Here is a 27,379-nt window from a genome sequence, read left to right as displayed (position 1 = left end):
GAGGGTTGCGCCGTGGAGCTGCTGGCCCGGCCCGTTGCCGCGGAGTGGAGGCTTGGGGAGGCCCGAGGCCCGCGCCTCTTGCTCTCGGTCGCGCCTTCGCCGGCCCCGCAGCGGGCGGGGCGATGCAGCCCCCGGGCCCCCAGCAGCCGCCCCTCTACGCGCCCAGCAACGGGGACTTCACCTTCGTCTCCTCGGCCGAGGCGGAAGGTGAGAGCGGGGCTGGGCGGGTTCGCGGCTCCCGGCCCGGGGGCGCCTCCCTCTTTGGGAGTGGAGGTGGCCCCTGCCCCGTTACGCTTGTGGGTGTCGGGGGCTTGTGGGGGACCCGGCAGCGTCTCTCCGTGTGGGCACTTGAGGTGGGTGGGAGGGAATAAAACGTAACAACTTCCCTGCGAAATCCCAGCTGCGCTCCCGGGCCCGGGCTGCGGCTCAGTCTGCGTGGCACAGGCAGCTGCCTGTGGGGCTGGTCTCCTCCGGTAGCGGTGCTATCCAGGCCTTCGCCGCGCCGTGACACATCCGTGCTTGTGATCGGGGGGAGGCTGGGTGTCGTGTCCCGTCCCGTCCCCCCGCCCCCATGGCTGGCGCTGAGCAGTAGGTATCTGACAGCGTGTATTGTGCGGCCAACGCACTACATTATAGTGTGGTGAATAGGCTGACAATACTGCGTGAGTGGCTGTAATGTATCAAAATGTGCCTCGGGAGAATGCTGTCATCCTCTCAAGATATGCATTCGTGTTTAGTAAACCAGTATTATGCCGCCTGCAGTCCGATTAGCAGGTGCATTACCCCCCCCCCCCCGCAATATCTACCCTAGAGTATGAATGATCATTGCATGTGTATAAACATAACTGGTGGCTCTGAGAGCATGTGTATGCAGACGTAATTCAGGATTTACAGATAGCCCATCCTGAAACTAGAACCAGCATGGAAATCTACCAGAAAACTGAAGACTAAAGGGAGTGTGCTTATTTCTTTATTAATGAACATAAACTGTGGTGAGTCAAGTGTAAAAGTAGAATTAGGCCAAACAAGAATTTGAAGTGCAACTAGCAAAAGACTCAGACTAGCAGCAAAAAATTGTTTTAGGAACATCAGAAATAGCCTGCCAAATAATCAGTGGCACTACTGGATGAGTGAGATGCTAAAGGACTACTCAAGGAAAACAAGGCCATCATGGAGAATATTCCAGTGGGAATTCTATGCCTCTGCCCAAGTGCAGAATGAATGTCCTCTGCAGATTTTGTTTGTTTTTTGTTTTCCCCAAAGAATAATTGATTCTGATGGAGAGGTGAAGGGAAGCCATGAGTGGAATGTCATGCATCCTTCCCAGACAGCAATCCCAAGCGAGTGCATCTGTTCAGGCATCAGGAGCAGACAGAGGAGAAGTAAATCACTGCCTTAGGACCGCCCATGTGTGCATGCAAGGCTCTGTCCCTCTTGTTTGCTATTGTGCTGTGCCCAGTGCAGAGGGACAGCATGCTGGGATGTGTCTGAAGCAGGCATGGGGTGGGTCAGGCCCTTGCATTGTGTCAGGGTTGGGTGCAGCCTTGCCACCAAGTCTATGTGCAGGAGAGGTGAGGGGGGCTGCAGGATGATCCCACACCTCTATGCAACCAATAACTTGCGCACCCCACTACTATGTTGGAGCCTATACTCCCAATGCTTTTCTAATCTAGGACACTTGGGAATCAGCTGGGGACATTAAGTGATGTTGCTTTATTGCTTGCTTTCTATTATTAGATCTCACTGTTTTGATTCCTTTCTCCTATGTGCAATTCTTGCATGTCTCCAGAGTGTATACTTGCTGATTCCTGGAGGAGAAAGGGAGTCATGTAAAGTTTTCCCACCCCCTTCTGATGTTGAGATGGACGCCAAGATGAGCCTGCTTACATTCTTGTCCTACCTTGTGCTAAGGATCAAATACAGCTTTCTCTAATGTGGTGATCTACTGACCATTCATTTAGAAAAACATATCTGCTTTATTGTAAACATACTCCGTATTTTTCTGTTTTAAGAATTTGTTTAAACTAGCCAGTCTGAGCAGAACTGTAACTCTAAAATGCAGTGTTTTGCACCATTTAAAAATCAGGCACCTAAGGGAGTATTTTTATATATAAATTTAATTTTTTTAAAAACTCATTTTATAGAAGGTCTCATTATTTAGTTTGCTGAGTATAAAATAATATGAGAATGGCCATACTGGGTCAGACCAAAGGTCCATCCAGCCCCATATCGCATCTGCCGACAGTGACCAATGTCAGGTATCCCAAAGGGAGTGAACCTAACAGGTAATGATCAAGTGATCTCTCTCCTGCCATCCATCTCCACCGTCTGACAGACAGAGGCTAGGGACACCGTTTGTTACCCATCCTGGCTGATAGCCATTAATGGACTTAACCTCCATGAATTTATCTAGTTCTCTTTTAAACACTTATAGTCCTAGCCTTCACAACCTCCTCAGGCAGGGAGTTCCACAGGTTGACTGGGTGCTGTGTGAAGAACTTCCTTTTGTTTTAAACCTGCTGCCCATTAATTTCATTTGGTGGCCCCTAGTTCTTATATTATGGGAACAAGTAAATAACTTCTTATTCACTTTCTCCACACCACTCAGGATTTTATATACCTCTACCATATCTCCCCCTAGTCTCCTCTTTTCCAAGCTGAAAAGTCCTAGCCTCTTTAATCTCTCCTTATATGGGACCCTTTCCAAACCCTTATTCATTTTAGTTGCCCTTCTCTGAACCTTTTGTAATGCCAGGATCTCTTTTTTGATATGAGAAGACCACATCCGTACACAGTATTCAAGATGCAGGCGTACCATGGATTTATATAAAGGCAATAAGATATTCTCCATCTTATTCTCTGTCCCTTATTGAATGATTCCTAACATTGTTTGCTTTTTTGACTGCCACTGCACACTATGTAGAAGTCTTCAGAGAACTATCCACGATGACTTCAAGATCTCTTTCCTGATTAGTGATAGTTAAATTAGCCCCCATCATATTATATGTACAGTGGTTATTTTTTCTAATGTGCATTACTTTACATTTATCCACATGAAATTTCATTTGCTGTTTTGTGAGATCTTTTTGAAGTTCTTCACAGTCTGCTTTGGTCTTAACTATCTTGAGCAGCTTAGTATCATCTGCACACTTTGCCACCTCACTGTTTACTCCTTTCTCCAAACCATTTATGAATAAGTTGAATAGGATTGGTCCTAGGACTGATCTTTGGGGAACACCACTAGTTACCCCTCTCCATTCTGAAAATTTACCATTTATTCCTACCCTTTGTTCCCTGTCTTTTAACCAGTTCTCAGTCCATGAAAGGACCTTCCCTCTTATCCCATGACAGCTTAATTTACATAAGAGACTTTGGTAAGGGACCTTGTCAAAGGCTTTCTGGAAATCTAAGTACACTGTCCACAGTTTGTTTGACCCCTTTCAAAGAACTCTAATAGATTAGTAAGACATGATTTCTCTTTACAGAAACCATGTTGACTTTTGCCCAACAATTAATGTTCTTCTATGTGTCTGAAGATTTTATTCTTTACTATCGTTTCAACTAATTTGCCTGGTACTGACATTAGACTTACTGGTCTATAATTGCTGGGAACACCTCTAGAGGCCTTTTTGAATATTGGGGTTACATTATCTATCTTCCAGTCATTGGGTACAGAAGCTGATTTAAAGGACAGATTACAAACTATAGTTGGGCAATTTCACATTTGGGTTTTTTCAGAACTCTTGGGTGAATGCCATCTGGTCCCCGTGACTGGTTACTGTTAAGTTTATAAATTAATTCCAAAACCTCCTAGTGACGCTTCAATCTGTAACAACTCCTCAGATTTTTCACCTACAAAGGACGGCTCAGGTTTGGGAATCTCCTTAACATCCTCAGCCGTGAAGACTGAAGCAAAGAATTCATTTAGTTTCTCCGCAGTGACTTTGTCTTTAAGTGCTTTGTCTCAATTGTCCAGGGCCCCACTGGTTGTTTAGCAGCCTTCCTGCTTCTGATGTATTTAAACTTGTTGTTGTTACCTTTTTGAGTTTTTGGCTAGCTGTTCTTCAAACTCCTTTTTGGCTTTTCTTATTACATTTTTACACTTAATTTGGCAGTGTTTATGCTCCTTTCTATTTACGTCACTAGGATCTGACTTCCACTTTTTACAAGATGAATTGTCTCACTGCTTCCTTTACATGGTTAAGCCAAGCCACGGTGACTTTCATTTTTACTGTGTTTGTTTTTTAATTTAAAGCTCTAGTGTATGCTTCTTGTTTTGACATTCATGACCTGTTTTGAATGTGCACCCCCCTCATGCATCATTTTACATATAAAACTTCTCTGAATTACAGTGCTAATGTTTCTGACTTCTGTATGCAGAAGTGTAACTTATGCTAACATAAAATGTTTCTGAACTATTTCAACAATGTCTTGTTCAGTGAGTGCCAAGGAGCCACTATTTGTTGCTGGGTTCTATACTGCCTTAATCCAGGTACACTTATGTTGCAAACTCTAGTTGAGAAACTAACAGTAGCTCTGCCTATATGTTTAGGAAATGCTGAATAGTTATTGTGAGGTTATTTGCTGTACTGTAGTTTAAATTACTTATATTCTTTACTACACATAATACAGAATTTTCTCTCAAAAAACAGTTCCTGAATTTTTTTTTGTTGTTGGCTGTAGTGTTACAGACATTTGCTGATAGGTATGTTGAAGTAAATCACCAAAATAATTCAAACTGGCATGATATTGTTTTGACAAATAAAATATGCAAAATTTTAAAGTTGTGCACAGAATTTTTAACTTTTGGCACAGAATTCCCCCAGGATTAGGAGAGGCTATATTAAGTCTTTGCATCTGTCTTAGTCGCAGAGGATGTGAAGGAGATTCTTACACTAGAGTCATTCTTTTTTGGTGACAAATCTGAGGGACTGACCTAAACTGAGGTATCCATAGAGGAGTTTGGAACAAGTTGATAAACTAAACCGTAATAATCCACTGGATCAGATGGTATTCACCCAAGAGTTCTGAAGGAACTCCTGTATGAAATTGCAGGAGTACTAACTGTGGTATGTAACCTATCACTTAAATCAGCTTCTGTATCAGACGACAGAAGGATAGCTAATGTGATGCCAACTTTTAAAAAAGGCATCAGAGGCAATTCTGGCAATTACAGGTCTGTAAGCGTAACTGCCAGACCAGGCAAATTGGCTGCAATTATAGTAAAGAACAGATTTATCAAATATGTAGATGAACACAACTTGTTGGGGAAGAGTCAACACAGTTTTTGTAATGGTAAAGCATGCCTCATCACTCTGTTAGCATTCTTTGAAGGAGTGAACAAGAGTGACAGTTCAGTGTACTTAGACTTCACTAAAGGCTCTTAAGCAAAGTAAGCAGTCATAGGATAAGAGGGAAGATCCTCTCATTGATCAGTAACTGATTAAAGACAGGAAACAAAGGATAGGATCATTCTTCAGAATGGACAGAAGTAAATGGTCCCAATACAGATCCTTGGACACCACTTTTGCTGTTCTACATATTCATAAATGATTTGGAAAAAGGGGTAGAACAGTGAAGTGGCAGAGTTTGAAGATATGAAATTATTTGAGATAATTAAGTCCAAACCAGACTGAAGAGTTTCTCACGAATGGCAGCTGAAATTCAATGTTGATAAATGCTCAGTAATGCATATGGCAATCATAATCCCAGCGGTGTACAAAATGATGGTCTACATTAGCTGTTACCACTTAGATCTTGGAGTCTTTGTAGATGATTTTCTGAAAATACCTGTTCAATGTGCAGTGGCAGTCAAAGATTAACAATGTTTGGAACCATTAGGAAAGGGATAGATAATAAGACAGTAAATGTACTTCTGTTATATAAATCCATGGTACATCCACACCTTGAATACTGCATGCAGTTCTGCTCACCCTAACTCAAAAAAGGTACATTAGAAATGGAAAAGGTTCAGAGAAGGGCAACAAAAATGATTAAGATATGGAACAGTTTCCATCTGAAAAGAGACTAAAGACTAGGACTGTTTAGCTTTAAAAAAAAATGAGGGGGGGGAGGACTTGACAGAGGTCCATAAAAGCACGAATGGTGCAGAGAAAGTGAATGAGGAAGTGCTATTAATCCCTTCACATGACACGTGAATCAGGGGTTGCCCAATGAAATAAAATAGGTGGCAGTTTTGTTTTATTTTTTAAAAAGAAGTACTACTTCACACAATGCACAGTCAACCTGTGGAACTTGTTGCTGGGAGATGTTGTGAAGGCCAAACGTATACTGGGTTCAAAAAAGAATTGAGTGAGTTCATGGAGGATAAGTCCATCAATGGCTATTAGCCAAGATGATTAGGGACACAGCCCCATGTTCTGGGTGTCCCTAAGCATCTGACTTCCAGATGCTGGGACTGGATAGAGGATGGATCACTTGATTGCCATGTTCTGTTCATTCCCGTTAAGCCATCTGGCACTGACCACCGTTGGATGACAGTACTGGGCTACGTGGACCATTTCTGTGACCCAATTTGGCCATTCTTAATCTCTAGCTAAAAGAACCTGCAGGATTACAAAAAGCTGTGTGTGTCAGTGTCACTATTAGTATGACAAAGTAGTAAAAGTTTAAATAGGATTACACAATACTGGTGGTTTCAATACCTGCATCATGTCCACACCAGCGCATCCATTGATGGAGCCAACTTGTGCAGAAAAATTAGTTACAAGTTTTCCCCAATGTAGATGTAGTCTCACTGGCAAAAATTGCTGTCTGGTGTAAAAACTATGCTCTTTTTCCACTCCTTTGTCCGTCTATCATCCTTGTCTCTGACTTATTTCTTTTAGAGGATGCCTCCTCTCAGTGAGCAAAGGATACAAACGCCCCATCCATTGTATTGCTGCTTCAAAACAGGAGCAGAGAAGATTCTGCTTTGAAAGCCAGCTTTCAATTTGACTGCAAAAGAGCTCAGTACCACTTGCACAGGATGCTCTGCCTCAGTGAGGCACCACAAACAAGTTTTTGAAAGGTTCCATAGCATCATACCATTACCAGTAACTGCAGGACTTCCTTAAAGGTAGACTGGTTGCTTTTGATTCCCTGTGGCCTCATGTCCTTTCTAACATATGTCCTGAACATGGTTCAGTAGGACTACATGATCAAGTGTGTAGGATTCATGATGAACTATTCAAAGTCACAGCTGGTCAGTAACAGACAACTGCCATAAAATAGTCCTACTAAATAGGGTTTGGCTATAAGTCTTCCTGACCTAAGACAGGATCCAAAACCTTACCAGTCTGGTAGAAGTGTTAAGCAGGTGACTGCTTGTTACGCTATACAAATGTTGGGTTTGATGGCAACAACTATATTCATAATACAAAGTATACCTCTCCATGAGACAAACTTTGTAGATAATGATATCCTCCTGGAACCAAACATCTGTATGCAATACAAGAATGCTTGTGGTAATGGATTAAGAGATTCGGAGGTCAGAAGGGACCAGTGTGATAATCTAGTCTGACTTCTGGTATGCTGCAGAGTATAGAACTTCCCCAAAATAAATCTTAGAGCATAACTATTGAAAAAAAACATATAATCTCAATTTAAAAATTGCCAGTGATGGATGAGGACAACCTCTGAGGCACTCTCCAGGTGCCAATCCAGGGACAACTTTCAGTTAAACTTCCAAATGCCTCTCCCAGTCCATTTCTGCTTCATAAATGATACTGAATAGGGGGCCTTGCTTGCACATGCACTCCTCTACTGCTCAAGCCGTTGCTGTCAAGAGCTAGGGGAGTTCTGTCAGACTAGTTTTAAATTGCTAAAAACAGAGAATAAAAGTCCTGCACAGGTGAATGTGACATCTTGCTCAGGTCACCCTCAAAACTGTGAATCAGTTTCCTGTGAGCACTCCAGCTTGTCTGCTTTGCCGGCAACCGTCAAGACTCTGCCAGTCCACACGTTGCCTTACAAGTGACAGTCAGTGAACCCCAGTTCCCAGGTTTCCTAGAGATGTCTTTTTCTGCATCTAGACCCTCTCACTGGACCCTCGGAGAAAGTTAAGTTTGCTGCTTCCAAAGAGACAAACACACACTAGCCTGTTAATACACAACATTGAGATGGTTTTGTAATAAAAACAAGAATAAGTTTATTAAGAACATAGGGTTGTGATTTCAAGTAAGTGAAAGAGATAGGAAATGTTAGAAGTGAAACAAAAAATCCCACACTTTCTAGTGACTAAAATTAACTTCAGCAAAGTTACTTCTGTCTAAATAGGTTTCTCATCTGTAGTCAGTTCCCAAAGACTTCAGCCTCTTTGATTGAAGGATCTACCTGTCTCGCATTTCAGGAGCTCTGGGCCCTTTTACCCGCCTAGTGATGGATGCCTAAATGGCATTCTGTTTCTGCTTGTATTTTTCAAAGTCTGTTGTCTTTGATGCCAGAGCCAGGAAGGCTTTGTGGTGGAGCAGGCTTCATTCCTATTGTGATCATTGTGGCCCCCCCTCCTCATTTTGTTTGAGCACTGTGTGTACTGTCTAAGTAGGTGCACTTTTCTTTGTCTTCTGACATATTACCTGGCTCAGTTTACACTGGAAACATAGTAAGACAGGTGAAACAACATTCCTTTGTCTAAGACAGGCTGGGCTTATGGTTGCCAAACACCTTCTAAGACATATTTCCAAGCACACATATATCACATAATATTAATGAACAGCATGTCATCAGTTTGCATATGGTACCTAACATGATACCTTTTAGATACAGATTACAACAGTGGGTTGGGGCAATAAGTGTGTCAGGTGTGATGTGAGTTCTGGTTATGGTATGTCCTCTGCCAGCTGGCATTAAGGAGGCTTCCTGGCTCACAGTGATATTACCAAAAATAAAATTGCAAACCAGTAAATACTTCCTTTTGCAATTCAAAAATGGCTGAACAGCAGTTTAACAAGGTGGGACTCACCCCTGCAGCACCTCCTGCTGGTTGTCTCAGGAATTAGCTCTCCAGCCATCAGAGTGCCCTTTGCAGGCCCATGATCCACCTTATTGCTGGCCCCATGTCCCTCCCAGGACCCCAGTGCCCCTTTCTCTAGGGTGCTGCCCCTCTGGCAGTAACCCCCAACCTCAGGGTCTCCCCTTCTGGGGAACCCCCACCCCCTATCCCCACCTCAGTCTTGGCTACTACCAGTCACCACTTAGCCCCCCTTCCCTGGGGCAGACTGCAGTGTATCAGCCACTCATCACAGGCAAGGGGGGTCTGGACCTGCTGCATCTGCCTTGCCTACTCATGGGCTGCCTCCTGCAACTCAAGTGCCCTGTTGGCCTTACGCTAGGCTTGCAGCCTGGGGCTTTCCTAGGCCAGAGCTCCCTTGGCCTTTCCCCAGCCCTGCTCCATTCTAGGCACTTGATTAAACTCCCTACAACCAGTCAGTTTCTTTCTCTCAACACAGAGGAGACTGTTTGCATGAGCTCCTGACTCAAGCCTTTATAGGGCCAGCTGGGCCCTGATTGGGGCATGGCCCCAGCTGAGCCTGATTCCCATTCAGCCTGGGCTGTTCTAGGGCTGGTTTTAACCCTGTAAGGGCTGGAGCAGGTAGCCACCCCATTACAACAGACACAGGGAAAACTTTTAGGTTCTAAGAGTGAATCGTTTAGCTAACTGAGTTTAAGGCAGAATTCTAAATTGGTCTTAACATTGAACATTAAGTGAAAACTTTATGCATACAAACAGAATAGACTGAGTTGTTATACCATCATTATAAGTTGTATCCTGGCTTTTTAAAAACTTAGTATATTTGCATGCTTGCTTACCCTATATCGTTCACATAAAAATATAACAACAACAGACATTGTCAAACTTAAAAAATCCCTAGATACCAAGTCTATACCCAGGTTTGCTGTAAATTATATGGTTCATAGACACTTTTCCTATGTTTCCTGCTCCCCGCCCTCTTTCTTTTGCTGTGTGAAAAGCCCACATAAACAGAGAAAAATGACTTTTCCCCTAGCATTGGCCAGGCAATATTCTTAAAGACTGGAGGTGCTTCCAGGTTCCATATTGTAAATATTTGTAGAAATGCCATTGTGATCTATCTATACTCTGTGCCAACTATGCTTACTGCTGTAAAGCTCTCAAAAAGAAGAATTTCTATACAAAAGATGTCACAATCTGACAAAAGGAGGGGAAGGACACCTGGGAATAGAAATACTTTAAATTGTTTTTGTGTTTTGTTTTAAACAACTTGATTTGGTTTAGATTCTACTCCTGGGCATTGCAGAAGTGCCTTTCAGATAGATTTGACTGCTGAGAGATTGGTTTCTTGATGAACAAGTGTGTATATAGAGAGAATTTCATGGGGAAGGGATGGTATGGATAAGGCAGGAAGGTGGGAGCAGGGAAATGGAGGCAAATGGAGTTTCATTAAAGAGAACGTGTGAAACAAAGGGGTTGAAGCCAACAAAATGAGATCAGAGTTCTTTCTTGCAAGGTTCTACACCAGTGTACTCAGCACAAGCTTTCTACAAAAGTTGTGCTTTTTCTAATAACAAATAGTGATTGAGACTCTGTGTTCTTGGAAGATTGGTACTTTTCCACAGGGTATTCTCTAACTTTTTAACACAAAATGCAGCCTAGAATGGCATCCCTTCTTTTGTGACCTTTCCCATAATTTCCTACTTCTTCCTTGCCTTTGTTCTGTTTTCAGTTATTATTCTGCTACTCTATGTCAGGGGTAGGCAACCTATGGCATGGGTGTCGAAGGCGGCACATGAGCTAATTTTCAGTGGCACTCACACTGCCTGGGTCCTGGGCACCAGTCCAGGGGGGCTCTGCATTTTAATTTAATTTTAAGTGAAGCTTCTTAAACATTTTAAAAGCCTTATTTACTTTACATACAACAATAGTTTAGTTACATATTATAGACTTATAGAAAGAGACCTTCTGAAAACATTAAAATGTATTACCGGCACGCGAAACCTTAAATTAGTGTGAATAAATGAAGACTTGGCACACCACTTCTGAAAGGTTGCCGACCCCTGCTCTATGACATTTTAGTTTTTCTGTACTTCATTGCGAAGCAAGTGAAACATGCCAGTACATTTTAGTTTGCCTTTTGTGGTATGTATACATAAACAGACGGAAAGTTTCCTTGCTTTGCTTCTTATTGTTTCTGTCAGTGTTGTGCCAGGACTAGATCATTCTATGTCAGAGCAGTCTGAGAATCTCTCTTGATGCTAGCTCTGAATAAATAAAAGCAGGGGCTATGGAGTTGTGTAAAATCCAGGTTACAAATTGAAATGTGTCTACAAAAGGTTTTCCTGTTGTAACCAGTCATGCATACAAGGGAAAAATGGGGTGGAATAGAAAGGTGCTGGAATGCAAATAGGTTGCGTTTAGTGCACTTGAAGTACTAAGCAAATTGCTACTATTGTGGCATACGATAGTAATGTCATTTAACTAACATCAGTGAGTAAGTCCAAAACTGTCAAACCATAATGTCTACAGTTAGACATCGAAATGAATGGGGTAACTTTAGACACTGAAGTTGGACAGTTTTGGCTCTAGAGCAATAATTGAATAGTTTTGTCAACATTTTCTGTCTATATAAAATATTTTATCACTTTCAAATTATGCATCTCTTATAGTGTACAATTTTATTCTATAACTTTAAATATTCCTTGGTATTAATCTGTGTAGGGCAGACCTACTGGAATACTGAAAAAATAGGAGTAGCAGTTCAAAATGGCTTTTGTGAAGATATAAACATGTCTTTCTCTCCTTTTTGTTCCAAGATCTTAGTGGCTCTATAGCATCTCCAGATGTTAAGCTAAATCTTGGAGGAGGAGGGGGAGAGTTCATCAAAGAATCTACTGCAACAACATTTTTGAGACAGAGAGGATATGGCTGGCTTCTGGAAGTAGAAGATGATGATCCAGAAGATAACAAGCCACTTCTGTATGTCAAAATTGCTCTTTTGATATCTATCTTCATTTTCTGGTTAATAACTTTTTTTTTTTTGGTTGTTTTCCTGAATGTTGGTGAGCAGTTAGTCTTTTTGCTGTGACTAGGATTCCACAGTGATAAATGGCTTAACTTTAAGTCTGTCATTGTATTTGTAACATTGTACATCATTATCTTTATTCAGGTTTTATTTTTGTGTTGTGGGGAAGAAGCAGCTGAAACATGTTGCTTGCCTTGCTTTAGGGGAGGGTGGAAAGGATGAGGTAAAACTTGAGTATAACTGGCCTTGTCTCATATAGAATACCACAAAAGATTGTTTTCTTACTGCTTCTTTTAAACTTTTGTTCTTTTAATGATTAACAAAAAATCAAATCTTAGGCTTGGTCTATACTACAGAGTTAGGTCAACATAAGCTGCCTTATGTTGATCTGTGTCAGTATCTACACTGCAGCCTTGTTCTTGCTGATGTAAATACCCTACTACACTGACATCATAATTTCACCTCCACGAGAGGCATAGGGCTTATGTTGGTGTAGTTAGGCGACACTGTTGCTGTAGGCTCTGCATTACTTACATCAGCTGATGGCTACAATACTTGTCAATTCTGCTGGATTTGTGAAATTGACAAGAAAGTCTCTGTTAAGTTCCTTGCTGTGAACCCTGAGCCAGGCTTACAGCTTGGGCTATCATCCCTGGGTGGGTGTGGGGCTCCAGCTAGAACCTGGCTGCCCCCCAGACTTCTGGCTACCTGCTCCCAGCAGGCTGCTGCCTGGGCTCCCACTCCGAACCCAGTTACGGGCACTGAGAGCCTAGGCTCCCAGCTACCCATGGGGGTCCCAGAACTGTCAGAGTGCGGCTGCTCTGAGCAGAGACAATAGCAGTGTGAAATTGCCAAGAATGTCAATTTCACTGCTGGTAGGCTCTGTGCTATGAAATTAAGCCTGTGGGAGGCTCACAGCTGGGGCTTTCACCCTGGAGCAGATGAGGGGCTCCAGCTGTGAGCCCCATGTGGCTATCAGTGCCTCACACTCAGCTGTCAGTGCCCCACAATGCCCCACTTCAGTTGATGCAAGTGTTCCTGGTGAGGACATGCTTCGCTAGCAAGAGGAGGGTAGTGTGGACACCAACAGCCAGTTGAATTACTGCAGTGACTGTGTAGGATGACCTGAATTAAGTCAACTTAATTTTGTAGTGCAGACAAGCCCTTAGATCATGTCCTTTCTATCCTCCTCTGTTGTGCTGCTGTTAAGATGAGTTTGCTTAGCTTTGTTAAGCAATCAACAACACTGACTTAAAAAATATCGAGTGAACACTAGCAGTTACTATCTGAAATAAAGGTATTGGAAATAGTGGTGGTCATCACTGTAGTCTTGAATTAAATGGACAAAGATTTGGATTTAATTAGGGTTTAACTCCTCTGATATAAATCGACTTCATCAGGGCTTTTAAATGCTAGAGAAAAAAAATTCCTACACTGTAGTCTTGTATACTAGGATTTTTCAGATCAAGGCTGTTTCACTGAAACTCAGTTTTAAAAGTATTATAAATGAAGTACAGCTTTTTCCCCACATCCTTTCACGTTACATCAAAGGCACACAATCTGTTTAAAGCCAAAACGTACCATAATGCAGATAAACCCTTGCTTCCCCCTGTGTAAAGAGCTATGGTTGGTCTTTGTGATCTAATGGATAGGTCACTTTGAAGCAGGTGATTTTGGTTCTATTCCTAGTTCTACCACTATTTGCTGTGTGGTCTTGGCAATACACTTAATATCTGTCCTGCAGTTTTCTCTCTGCAAAACAAAGATAATACTTGCTATTTTTTGTAAAGTACTTGGAGATCCTCAAACAGAAAGTGCTGGGAGACAATAGATATTTCTGGAGACATTAAAACTCAATCTGCATCTCCTAGAGTAGTGAACCTCAAATATCTTTCATATGATAAAATTTGCACGCTAACCTTTTGTTTCATCTCTTTTCCTAGAGAGCTAGACTGCTCCATTGGGGGTGACAAAGCACAGGTGCTCTCTGTCACGTAAGACTGTACACTATAAAGGCCAAGTCTGTGCACCAAAAGGTGATCTGTGAATTCTTAATGTTTATTACACCTCACGATTGGAGGACAAAGCTCCTAACCCTAATGCTTCTATGGATTTAAAACATGGCAGGCTGCCTGAGAGCCAGCACTGACTCTGTTCAATTGAGTCAAGGTCAGACTTCATAGGATAAACTTGTCTTTACTGAGGGATGGCCTTACTCATGGCTCGCCTGCAATGACAGCCACCACCCTCTTGAATGAGAGAAAAGTCAACGTCAGGCAACAGACAAATGCATATACATGATGGAACTTATTTAGTGGTGGGTCTATGTATTTAACTCCAGAATTTAAATGATTATATCACATGACCTTCAGAATGAAATGTAAAATGAATAGTTGCTGACTTTAGGTTGGATGGAGAGAAATGCATGCTCGTGTCCCTTAGACAGTGGAAGGTGCTAAAAACGTTGTGGCAAAATTCAGTAAAAATACCTTGCTATAACAGAAGGAGATAAACTGTCCTAAGACTTGCATATACAAAAATAACTTCAATAGACTTAATAAAGAATATTCCCTGTCTGGGGAGACAGTGTAGCTGCCTGTTTTCACTAGACTTAACTCATGATCCAGCTTTTCTGAGAGAAGGCTATACAACAAAGACCCTCTTATTTCCAGAGTACACTGTAACTGAGCATCATGGGACAAAAATCAGGCAATAACTTATTCTAATTTAGCAGTTCTGTAGTGATTTTCATCTGTAGAACTCAAAGTCCTTTACAAAGGAGGCCACTATCATTATCCTCATTTTATAGAGGTGGAAGTTGAGGCACAGCATGGAGAGCGATATGCCCAAGGTCACCCAGCAAACCAGTGGCAGAGCTGGGAATTGAACCCAGATCTGTGCGTTCTAATATAGTGGTCCTGATTCTGTACTTTCAGACCTATGCTCAGATGGGCAGCTGTAGGAAATCTCTTGAAGCTCCTTCAGAGTGGCCTAGTTCCAACTGCGCAGGGGCGGCTCTAACTTGCACTAGAGTCCATCGGTGACCTTACACCAATAGAGAATCAGATATACCATGCCATCCCTGCCTGTTTTAAGACTAATTTGTGGCCTTTAAGTGGAGGAGGGAGGTTGGAGAATAGCAAGATCTGCTGATAGAACATATTTTACTGGTTTGATCAGCCCTTAGTTATTGCTGTTTACTCATGCTGGAAACGAGCCACTTGAACTATTGGCATAAACTGTCCTGGGGGAAACTACCCAGTTGAATCAATTACCTTTCCTTTAATTAAAAGACCATCAACTTCAGCTTATTGGTATGCTTTTTTTTTAAACACTTTGAGGATTAATGAATTCTACGCTTTTGTTCCCTGTTGGGAGCATGTATTATCTTTAGTTGGACTACACACATTACATTTATTTATATGTGGTTGCATATTTCAATGTATATAATCTTTAAAATAGCATGACAGTAAAAAAATATTGACAGATGAATATGGCATACATGTGCCTAGATGTTGGAGGACAGAAGCTTTGCTTTAATTCAGACTGTAGGGTATTTTACCCTTCTTTTGTGTTCCCAACCACAGTATTTATTTCAATATAGTTAATGATAAAATTGCATTAATGTTGAATAAAGTTGTTAGAAATTTAACAAGAGTTTCTTGAAGAAATATTTAAATGGTAAAAATATTTTTTATCTCAATAGGATGTTGAGATTTCATTTTATGCTGCTGGTATATCTTGGAAGTATTCCATGTCTTCTGTGTCACTGCATCTGAAAGCATGCTGATAATGAACAAACTACAGACTCACTGCTTAATTAACCTGCTCTCAAAGATGAATTATTCTCTTTACACAAACTGTTCCAGTACCAAAATATGTAGTAAAGCTTTTGTTTTACAATTGTAGGGAGGAACTGGACATTGATCTGAAGGATATTTACTACAAAATTCGATGCGTGTTGATGCCTATGCCATCTCTTGGGTTTAATAGACAGGTAGTGAGAGATAACCCTGATTTTTGGGGCCCTCTGGCAGTTGTCCTCTTCTTCTCCATGGTTTCATTATATGGACAGTTCAAGGTAGGTATAAACATTTTCTCTAAAGAGAACTTTAAATATTGCGACTTGAATGCTAAACAGTCTGTCATATTTATAAACAGGTGGAAAGCCTCTTCTCCCCTTGCCGTGAGTATAGTGAGAAGAATGGAACATCTAGTTCCAAATATATTTCTTTCATGGGTGTCCTTCTGCATATTAAAGAGACTTGTAATACTATACTAAATGTTCTTTGAACTACATTTCTAAGGTTAATTAGAATAAAAATGTCAAGTTTTGTCTCTGAAATGGAAATGAAGGAAGGGTGGGATTTCTGGAGGCTTGTAATGATATGCAATCTGTCAGATGCTCAGCTGTATACTAAGTGGAATGACTAAAACATAAAACCTACATAATAGGTATACTTCATTGCAGTGTTAAAGCAAAAGATGGCACCTTTACAATGCTGGTTCATCTATGTTAAATAAAATGTAAATTGTGACTGAAATTAAAGGACCCGTAGGAATCAGTGATGAAAGAGATTGTCACTTACATTTCTGTAGTTGGGGCACGATCATAGAGTAGAATGTCTGCACCATGTTTTTCTGTATGAACACATTCCCTCCTCTGAAATCATCTCCCATCTTTAATTTAGTTCTCAAATACAATTTACATTGATTGTACTATTAACTTCGTAATGTTTCAGTTCCCCCACCACTGTCATCTGTTTGCATTGCACAGTGAAAAAGATAGTTGGCTTTCCTACATGCTTCACAAAAAAGTTTGGGGACAGGAAACCATTAAAAGACTCCCCCCGCCCAGCCACGTTACCCAGGCACATACTCTTGCAAACATCTTTAGTAAGAACATCTCTTCTAGAGAGGGGAAGAATTAGCTCTGTGTCTGGACATATTAGTAATAAGTTGGTAACTAAGAATTCTAATTCAAAAGTGGCTTATTCAGTTGGCAGTTAGATACTTGCTGGTTGAACTTCTGCATTATAGTCATAGTAGTAAGTTTTTTTTTTTCAGATAATTTAAAACTTATTTACTGGTCTTATTACCAGAAACCCTTTATATAAAGATCTTGAATTTATTGTGGTTACAAATAATGCCATAACTGTCTGGTACTTTTTTGTCCTCTCAGATACCTTTTCCTTCTCTTGGTCCCACCCTCATAATTGAATAAATTCTGTCTTCTTAATACCTCTGTCTCTTGTCACTTGACTTCTCCTATGATTCCTTCAGAACTCAAAGAATGCAGCTTTTGATTGGCCAGCAAGAATTATAATATAGAGATGCTTGGCCTTTCTTCCACTTTTCCAGTATTGCCCAAGCATAACATCCCTCGTAGTGCTTCTAATCACTGCAACCTTTAAAAAGTGACAGAACTTAGATATGAACCTAGGTCTTCTCTTGGTAGCACCTAAGCGAGCCCCCCTGCAAGCTCCACTTATAATAATGAGTAAACTCCTTTAACCCTATCTTTAAATATAGCAATAAGTAAGGCGGTGTTTTAGTCACGGGTATTTTAGTAAAAGTCATGGACTGGTCACGGGCAGCAAACAAAAATTCACAGCCCATGACTTGTCCATGACTTGTACTATATACCTCTAACTAAAACTTGGGTGCTCGGGGGCGGCCCAGGAGCCCCTGTGGGTGCTTTGGGGTAGCCCAGGTCCCTGTTCGGGGGTGGGAGGTTTGGCATGACTGGCAGGCTCCCTGCCTGGTCTGCGTGGCTCCCCAGAAGCGGCAACATGTCCCTCAGCTCCTAGGCAGAGGTGCGGCCAGGAGGGCTCCACATGTTGCCCCCACCCCAAGCACCCACGCCACAGCTCCCATTGGCTGCGGTTCCTGGCCAATGGGAGCTTTGGGGGTGTTGCTTCCAGGTGGAGGCAGCGTGCAGAGCTGCCTAGCCACACCTAGGAGCTGAGAGAGAGACATGTTGCCATTCCTGGGGAGCCCCCCCAGGGAAGCACCACCCAGAGAACTCACCCCCTTCCACACTCCAGCTCCCTGCCTCATCCCGGAGCCCCCCCCCCGCCCCATCCTGAGCAGTGTCTGGTGCGGCTAGGCCCAGGGGCTGCCAGAGCTGCGCACGTGGCTTCCGAGGCCAGCCATGCCAGCCACTGCAGAAGACATGGAGGTCACAAAATCATGGAATCTGTGACCTCTGTGACAGACTCACAGCCTGAGCAATAAGCCATACTAGGATGTGTAGTATTACAGTATGCTATTAGTTGAGGTAATTAATTTTGAGATATGAGCCTGAAAGGAAGTTCCTTCAACGTCCCTAAGGTGTGCAATAAAAGCTGACGAACACTCACTCTTGAATGGCTTATTTCTATTAGTATAATTGACTAATTTTACATATGACACATTAATGTGATTTGTTGTTTTGGATGGGAGAAAGGTGTGGGGAGAGAAAGACAGGTATGCACTGTTTCTTTCCACAGTGAAATATAATGGTTTTATGATGTGTTCTTTTTTAAATTATTACAGAATTTTAGCTGAAAAGACAAAATCTATAGTGACACCAGCTTCATGCTCTTTTCACCTTCACCTTTTGATTTTTACAGGGCATATGAGTTTTAAATGCAACCATACTTTGAAGCTCAGAGGCTGTGCTGGGGGTGCAGGTTCCCACTGTAGAAGCGCTATTTTCAAAGGAAAAGCAATATTTCCCTTATTCTGCTTAGCAACTGCACTCCAGATCAGCTGGGCTGCAATTTAATTTAAGTGTAGGCTAGGGACCTGAATTGCATGATAATTTAAGCCAGTTTCATATTCATATTAAGAACTGAGGAGAGGAAGAAACCTGGGAGGAAGACTATAGCTTAAACTAGAAGTACTATCAAGGTGTAGAAAGAGTTAGGAGTCATAACTTAGATCTCTATTCTTTTGATTTTGTAGTTTTAAGGTGACACACAGTATTCTGTCATCCCTAGAGATGATCTTCATCAACCAAGAAAGGAGATACAAGCTGAACATTGATTTTTCTGTTTGTTTTGTTGGTTTAAGCTAACCGCTCAATGTTGTCTGGGCATGCTTTTCATTGGATGTGAAGAGATATTGATTTCCTTTTGTGTTTCAGAGTAGAATGAAAACAAACATGTTACCATCCTATAAAATCTGAGACTCAGTTGAACCCTCTCATCAGTGGATTCACTAAGATTTAGCCAGAGTTCTTTTAATTCCAAAAATTTTACTGACACCTTCCTGTTCTGATAACCACACTACGGGTAAAATACTAGTTTTACCATATTTTCTTGTTTGAGCATTCCAAATGCACTAGCAAACTTGTCAGAAAAGATATTGTATAAATAATAAAACATCTGAATTTTATTTCTAAATTCCATTGTAATCCTGAATAATACAAGGTTTGCTGCAGTTGACTTTCTTATGAAACCAAAATGAATTCTGAATTATAATAAAAATAATTGATTGATAAGAACTGATTGTTCTCTCTCTTTTAAGGTGGTTTCTTGGATTATAACTATATGGATATTTGGATCCTTGACAATTTTTTTATTGGCCAGGGTTCTTGGAGGAGAAGTAAGTAGCATGTGAAAGTGTGATTAATAGATATATAAAATATTCAGAAGTGACTTGGGTTTTTGGATGCCCAACTTGTGGCACTTTAAAGTCACTTAGTTACTTTCTCAAAAATCTTGACCTCCCATATTTAGACATGAATTATAGTACAGTGTGGAACACCTTGGTCTCTGTTGAAATTGAGATTCAAGGTAAATTCTTAGAGTTAGTCAGATCTAGTCAGATAGCTGCTAGTTAGTGAACAAGTTTTGATTAAAAATAAGAACCAATCCAAATCTTTTCCTTAAATTCTAACAAACTCATTTGTTCATGTAAGTCTGGATTTAAAAAACAAAACTAGACCCTTCGTCAATTTCTCATGCATTTATTTAAACTGCTCGCATTTACTTACAACCTGGCCAGAACCAAAGTATATCAGAAATACGACTAGACTTCTAGAGCATCCTTACAACAATTTTCGCTGCTAACATGAACTTGTGTCATTAATTTAGGCATCCCAGTGGGAGAGTTATTTTTGTGTGGGGGTTAATTGCAGATATTCTGAATTAATGACCATTATCGAGTTGATAATTTGAAATCTGACGGTGTATTTCATACATACCATACTAATTTCTAAATGCTGCCGTAATTATGTAATACTTTTTAGAAATGCATTACTCTGTCATTACCAGTAAAGAACCTTGGCATTAAAAAGACTGGAAGTAACCAATTGTTATAATTTGCATAAATATATTACCCTGTGAATTTACATTTAATGACAGTAATATCAAAAATTCTCTCTGCACATTTTAATAACTTTAATTCTGAGCCACAAGACCGATGCATGTACTCAACACTACACTTACTGGAATAGCTACTAATTCCATCATGACAAAATGTAAGTGTTTTCTCTGTTGACAAAATTTAGGAGCTAGATTGAAGAAATGTTTTTTATTCTTTATGAATTGATTTATAATTTTTAGGTTGCATATGGGCAAGTTCTTGGTGTGATAGGATATTCTCTACTTCCACTCATTGTAATAGCACCTGTCCTCTTGGTGGTTGGATCATTTGAAGCTGTATCTACACTAATAAAAGTGAGTTCAGTAATGTTTACTGTTTGTCACTGTGCTTCAAAATAGTATGTTTCCCTGAACAAAGTAATAATTTTAGTAACTTGTGATAGAATTTTAAAAGTACTGCTTGAATTCTTGTGACCCTCTTGTCCAGAAACAGAGGTCAGGAAGTCACTCTTGTCTTCCCTATAATTCAATATATGATATGTTTAATTATTGCAACGTGAATGGTAACATCAGTCATGTTCAGAGACCTCTTGGTAGTAGAAGTAGGAATCTCAAAACACTTGTACACAGAAGGTAAGTAGTGATATCCCCATTACAAAGATGGAAAACTGAGGCAGAGAAAGCCAGAACTGACAAGCCCAAAGTCAACTGCCAGTAGAGCTGGGCAAAATTTTTCAAACAAAACTTTTTTTTTAGCAACACAGTACAGATTTGGTAACACTGAAACGTTTCAGAAATTTGTGTTGGTTTTCCAAATTTGTGTCCAAAAAATGTCAGGAAAAGTATAAATGTTTCATTTTGACACTTCTGAAATGAAACTAGGGCTGTCAGTTAATCACCGTTAACTCAAGCGGCTAATGCAGAATACATTAACTAGGTTAAAAAAAGGCACAATGAATCGCAGTTTTAATCCACATTGTTTAACAAATAATACAATACCAATTTGAAATTTATTATAAATATTTTGGATGTTTTTCTATCATTTCAAATATATTGATTTCAGTTACAACAGAATACAAAGTATACCATGCTCACTTTATATTATTATTTTTATTACAAATATTTGCACTGTAAAGAGAAACAAAACAGAGTATTTTTCAGTTCGCCTCATACAAGTACTGTAGTGCAACTTACAAATGTGGATTTTTTTTATTTTTTATTTTAGACAACTGCATTCAAAAACAAAACAATGTAAAATTTTAGAGCCTACAAGTCCACTCAGTCACTCCTACTTGTTCAGCCAATCGCTCAGATAAACATTGTTTACATTTGCAGGAGACAATGCTGTCCACTTTTTATTTACAATGTCACCTGTAAGTGAGAACATGGCTCTGTTGTAGCCAGTTTTGGTATTAATAAGCCAGATGCGCTAAATATGTGTATGCCTCTTTGTGCTTTGACTACCATTCCAGAGAACACGTTTCCATGCTGAATTTAAATTGATATTCTATTATTGTTTAACTGTGTGATTAAAACTGTGATTAATCGCAACTGTGTTTTAATTTTGTGATTAACTGCAATTTTTAAAAATCATTTGCCAGCCCTAAATGAAACATTTTGATTTTTCAATTTAAAAAGGCTTTTCAAACTTTTTTTTTTTTAAAAAACCTAAACACTCAAAATTGAAACAAAACATTTTTTTCAACTTTCCAGTTTGCTGAAAGGTTCCAAAAAGTGTTGGTGGTTTTTTGTTGTTTTTTTTTTTTGGTTCGCACCAAAACAATTTTTCATTTTTGAATTGCCAGTGAACCAAAAAAATCTTTTATTTGCCCAGCTTTACCTACCAGGCCTGTGGCAGTAGAGAACTTTAATGAACTGTATTAGTATGGCAAAAGTTTCCTGAGGGTATGTCTACCCTGCAATTAAAAATGTGTGACTGACCCATGCCAGTTGACTCAGGTGTGTGGGGCTTAGGGTACAGGGCTGTTTAATTGCAGTGTAGATGTTTGGGCTTTGGCTGGAGCCTGGACTCAGGACCCTGTGAGGTGAGGTGAGCAGCCCAAGCCCAAACATCTACACTGCAATTAAACAGCCCCCCTTAGCCCGAGTCAGCTGGCACAGGCCAGCCATGGGTGTCTGATTGCACTGTAGACATACCCTGAGAGGTCTCAGAGCTATGTGTGATTCTTTAAAGGCAATACAGCCTGAGCACAACTGCATGAATCTTTACTTACAACTGTTGCCAGATTTCAGGGAGGTGGCGGGGTTGTCAGTCAAAAGGTAACCTTACTAGCTTTGTCCCATATTCCTTTTATATTGATCAGTTTTGTTAGTTTATCTTTACTGTTGGCTACCAGTAACGACTCTAATTTCCTCAAACTTGAATTACACTTCAGTTACTCTGCAGTTGCACTGTGGTTGTGGTTTTGCTACCTGTAATTACTGCTAATTTATATACGCAGAAGGTTAATCATTTTTGAATTACTTGCCTTCCATTAATTAATACATACATAATTCTAAAAATAAGGTTACATTAGTTAAATTTTAGTTACATGGTCATTATTTTATTGTCTTATGGTAACTTTAAGCAGATATGTGCACAATTCACTTGAGTTTCCAGTGCAAAAAATGCAGGACCAAAGCCCTGTATCTAAGACATTTTAGCCTTGTGAAGCACCTATAGGTTGGCTTGAGGGTATGTACTAGTGAGAATCTTCCAACTTGAGGGTGTGCAGGAACATTCCAGCCAGTTCTTTTCCAATTACAGTCAACAAAGGCGCTCCCTGACAATTCCAAGTGATGTAGCTCAAGCCTTTACCATGGCAGCCTTTGCTAAAGGCTATGAATATCTTACTGAATTCCAGTCACTAACCTCTTCTCCTTCCTGATACAGCCTCCGCAGAGTCCCAGTTTAGGGGTCACATGCCTGAGCATATAATCACAGAACTTTTTGAGGCTATGTGCATATTCCACTACTTATGTGAACAGATCCTTCGGAATATTGCTTGCAACAGACTAAGGTCCTTTAATAGTCCCTCCAATTCATAGATTTCATTTTACACCAGTGTGCTAAACCTTCTTGCTTGAGGACAATGGGTAGAACCCTGCAAATCTACAGATATCCGCTTTATATCCGCAGATCATTTTTGCAGATTGGATGCAGATACAATTTTTGTATCCACGCAGCGCTCTAACAATGGGTGTTTGATTATATTTTACACTATGACCCCATTAGCTTGAGACTAGAGGTTTGTATCAGAGCTCACTTGGTCTGAGGCAAGACAGCCAATTCTGCTTGCCTCAAGATGTGTCAGTGACAAGCACGTGCACTCTAACTACTTATGTGACACTCTGCATATTCACTAAGCACTGCTGCTTGTGTTCAGTCTTTTTAAAGCGTTCCTGCCTTGACTTTGCAAACATGATTGTGCATCCAAAGCAGAGGAATCCAAGCTTGCCTGTACCTGGAGGTTTTGTTTTTTCCAGTGGGAAATGTGTTAGAACAGTTTTGTTATTTGGGGAGACATTTTGCAGCCTGTGTTTGGGCCAGATGTGTTCTGGGAGTTCTTAAATCCCATTTCTAAGATAACTAATATGGGTTTCTTGTAGTAGTTATTGCCTCATTTTCCATTGGTACACTTTGGAGCTTTGTAGTTTCTAAGAGTGAGACTTCTGCCATAGATGACATTTTTAGGGAAGGGAAAACTACTTATGTGCAGGGAAGAATTCACAGATATAGGGTAAGATGTCCAAAGTTGCTTACGTACAAGGTCACTTAAGTCCTTTAGAAAACTCAACCCTTAATCTTTCAGGATTCTCTCTCACTCATCTACCCTGCTTCACTTCACAGTGAGAGGATTCTGGATATGATGTTTTCTTGATTTCAGGCTGGGATTTTCAAAGAGGCCATAGTATAGGCACCCAACTTCCATTAACTTCCTTCAGCCCCTTTGAAAATCCCAGTCTCACCCTCTTGGCCATGGGTGGGCAAACGACAGCCCGCGGGCTAGATCCAGCCCACCAGCCATTTTAGTCTGGCCCGTGAGCTCCTGCTGGGTAGTGGGGTCTGGGGCTTGCCCTGCTCTCGTGCTCCAGCTGGGGAGCAGGGTTGGAGGCCGCTCCATGTGGCTCCCGGAAGCAGCAGCATGGCTCCGCTCTGGATCCTATGCATGGGGGCAGTCAGGGGGTTCTGCTCTGCACACTGCTCCCGCCCCAAGTGCTGTACCTGCAGCTCCCTTTGGTGGGAACTGCAGCCGGTGGGAGCTGCAGGGGCAGTGCCTGCAGACCGTGCAGCATGCAGAGCCACCTGGCTGCAGCTCTGTGTAGGAGTTGGAGGAGGGACGTGGCTGCTGCTTCTGGGAGCCGCTTGAGGTAAGCACCGCCTGGAACCTGCACCCCTGAGCCTCTCCCTGTGCCCCAACCCCTGCCCCAGCCCTATTCCCTCTCCCACCCTCCAAACCCCTTGATCTCAGCCCAGAGCACCCTCCTGCATCCCAATCCCTCATCCCCAGCCCCACCCCAGAGCCCGCACCCCCAGCCAGAGTCTGCACCCTGTCCCGCACCCTACTCCCCTGCTCCACCCCAGAGCCCTTACCCCCTCCTGCACCCCAGCCCCAATTTTGTGAGCATTCATGCTGTTACCTCTAGGATGTTAATATCTACAGAATTTTTTTTAAAATGTTCTTTTTATGTCTATGGCTAAGGGAAGCTCTTGCTTCCTGTTATTGAAAGAAATTGGTTAGTATGTTCCAGAGCACTTGAGGTAGGAGAATGCTCAGTAAAATGACTAAGGTCACCAGCCTACAGGTGCTTGAGGAGGCCACATTTTTTTAAGTTTTTCACATGATTTGCATTGGAGGTACAAGACCCAAGAGTAATAATCTTGCAAGATGACATTCAGAGAAGCAGAATTACAGATAATAATCATGAAAAAAGTTCAATTTGAAGAGGACTAAAACAGAATGAAGAGTTGTTAAATAGTGCTCCCCTGGAATAAAGATCTATACTATCTGAATATGCATACTTACTGTTTGCTTTATTGTAACTATAGACTTTTAAATTCAAATGAGTGCACTTGCAGATGCCTGATGCCACACAGTGCTTTGAGATCTGTTGAGGAAAACCAATACATAAGAGCTGGAGATTATTAGTACGAATACATGTAGGTAAAATCTCTCAAATATCCATGAATGAAAATACTTAGAGACCAGCATGGTGCATCTCTCTCTGAACACAAAGAAAATAACATACTATGTGTTCTCAATATAACACTCAGGAAAAAATGTAAGGTTTCTTTCCTAATGACCTTCAAAAAAAAAGTACTGATTTTTGTATTGGTATCTGGACAGATTTTCTTGTACTGTCAGCTAACACTATACCTTTTTTCTTTTTAAGCTGTTTGGAGTCTTTTGGGCTGCATACAGTGCTGCTTCATTACTAGTTGGAGAAGAATTTAAGACTAAGAAGCCCCTTCTGATTTATCCAATCTTTTTATTATACATCTACTTCTTGTCCTTGTACACTGGGGTGTGACCTGAAGTGTTGGATGTGGCCAGAAACAATATTTCATTCACATGCAGACTGGTAAAACATAAGATTAAGGAGGCTGGAGAAAATAGAAGTGACTGTTTTGTATCCAGTTGTTGAAAAGTTTTAAGACCTAAGCATATTTGTGTATATTATTTAATTAAGCAATTATAGCTATGTGGATTTGTATCAGAGTTCTAGGTTTAAGATTCTTTAGATTTTCATGAATTAATATAAGAACTTTGTGTTTTATAAGATTGTGTAGCAAAAATACAGCTTGATACCTGTGCCATAAGCACCAGGACCAGATTACGATATTACATTGAACGGGAATGTGAAAAAATATTGGTAATGGTCTCAAAGTGCAATTTTTATTTTCAGTTAAATATAGCTGGCTTTTTTGGCACAGCAAATTCTGTATATATTTATGAAACAGTCCTGATGGTTCACCAAATAGGCTCTATAATTGAGACATGAAGATATTAGTATTTTTTATGTTAAAGCCCCAGATTTCTTTGATTTGGCGTTTGAGATTTTGTAAATTCTAATTTAATTTGGGGAAAAAAAGTGTACATGTGTATTTTGTATCTATTGCTTGTGTGTAGCAGATATACTCCTTGTTTAAGGACGTACATTTTGTTTTCAACACTTGAACACCCAAGCATTTGAATTAAAATTTGCATTTATATCTCTGCCCAACGGAGCAAGACATATGCCGTGTGACATTAATTCATTAAATGGCTTATTTGTGGAATCAAATTATTTCATATTTAACAAGATCTGAATTTGAAGTCACACAAAACAACTTTCAACTGCAGCATTGGAGTAAGGTGTGGGAGAAGGAAGATAATGTATCAAATTTATGAATGACAAAATAAACAGAATGCTTCCCTAACCTTGTATCTGTTTTGTAACACCTCCTTCTGTACTGCTTTTAATGGTATGTAATTTAACCAGTCAGGAGTGTTTTTCTAATATACTGTTAATCTTTTGTAAAATGAAATATTAGGATTCTTAAAAGCCTGATTCTGCCTCCATTGAGTAAGTAAGGCAGAATTAGGGACTTAGCAACAAATTTTCACACTAATTTTGACTATCAAATTAAGTAATATTGTGATAACATTAAATACTTCCTGTATATACTATATAAATTGTTTGTGTAATGGTTTATGTTGATAATATTAATGGAAATTATAGAAAGAAAAAACATTATTGAAAGTAACTTAGCATGATATTTACTTTATTGAAGTAAAGTTGTTTGCTATCTTTAGTAGGTAATACTTGGAAATAGGTTTTGACTGACTTGCAATATTTTTTTTTGCAAACTTTTGTCTCTTAAAAATATAATAGTACAACCAGATATCCTTACTGCAAATAAAAAAACCTATCAAACATTACAAGGTGATATGAGGAACTGTTTATGCTCTGTAGTAAGTAGTCAAACTACTGTGATTTAGCTTCAATTCTGCAATATTTTTAATAAAATTATCCATATAACTTGAAACTTTAATTATTAATTTTATGTAATTTATAATAATACTC

General features: G+C 40.4%; 1 protein-coding gene across 1 annotated transcript; it reads left to right on the top strand.

Moving 5' to 3' along the window:
• YIPF4 (Yip1 domain family member 4) lies at window positions 1-27,341 on the top strand. Its single transcript, XM_050951337.1, has 6 exons — window positions 1-207; window positions 11,791-11,953; window positions 15,909-16,080; window positions 19,512-19,589; window positions 20,552-20,665; window positions 25,706-27,341. The coding sequence occupies exons 1-6, from the start codon at window positions 123-125 to the stop codon at window positions 25,841-25,843; spliced, it is 750 nt and encodes a 249-aa protein (XP_050807294.1). The 5' UTR covers window positions 1-122; the 3' UTR covers window positions 25,844-27,341.
• The last annotated feature ends 38 nt before the right edge of the window (window positions 27,342-27,379 follow it).

The sequence above is a fragment of the Gopherus flavomarginatus genome, chromosome 4 (assembly GCF_025201925.1).
Source record: "Gopherus flavomarginatus isolate rGopFla2 chromosome 4, rGopFla2.mat.asm, whole genome shotgun sequence".
Taxonomy (NCBI): Eukaryota; Metazoa; Chordata; order Testudines; family Testudinidae; genus Gopherus; species Gopherus flavomarginatus.
The sequence above is the reverse complement of the archived record's forward strand: the minus strand, read 5'-3'. Positions and strand labels throughout refer to the sequence as shown.

Bases quoted from the DNA above. Each gene is read 5' to 3' on its own strand.
- YIPF4 (XM_050951337.1), top strand. From the start codon at position 123: ATGCAGCCCCCGGGCCCCCAGCAGCCGCCCCTCTACGCGCCCAGCAAC. The intron at 16,081-19,511 runs GTAGGTATAAAC...CTCTCTTTTAAG, and splicing joins CATTATATGGACAGTTCAAG to GTGGTTTCTTGGATTATAAC. The intron at 19,590-20,551 runs GTAAGTAGCATG...TATAATTTTTAG, and splicing joins CCAGGGTTCTTGGAGGAGAA to GTTGCATATGGGCAAGTTCT.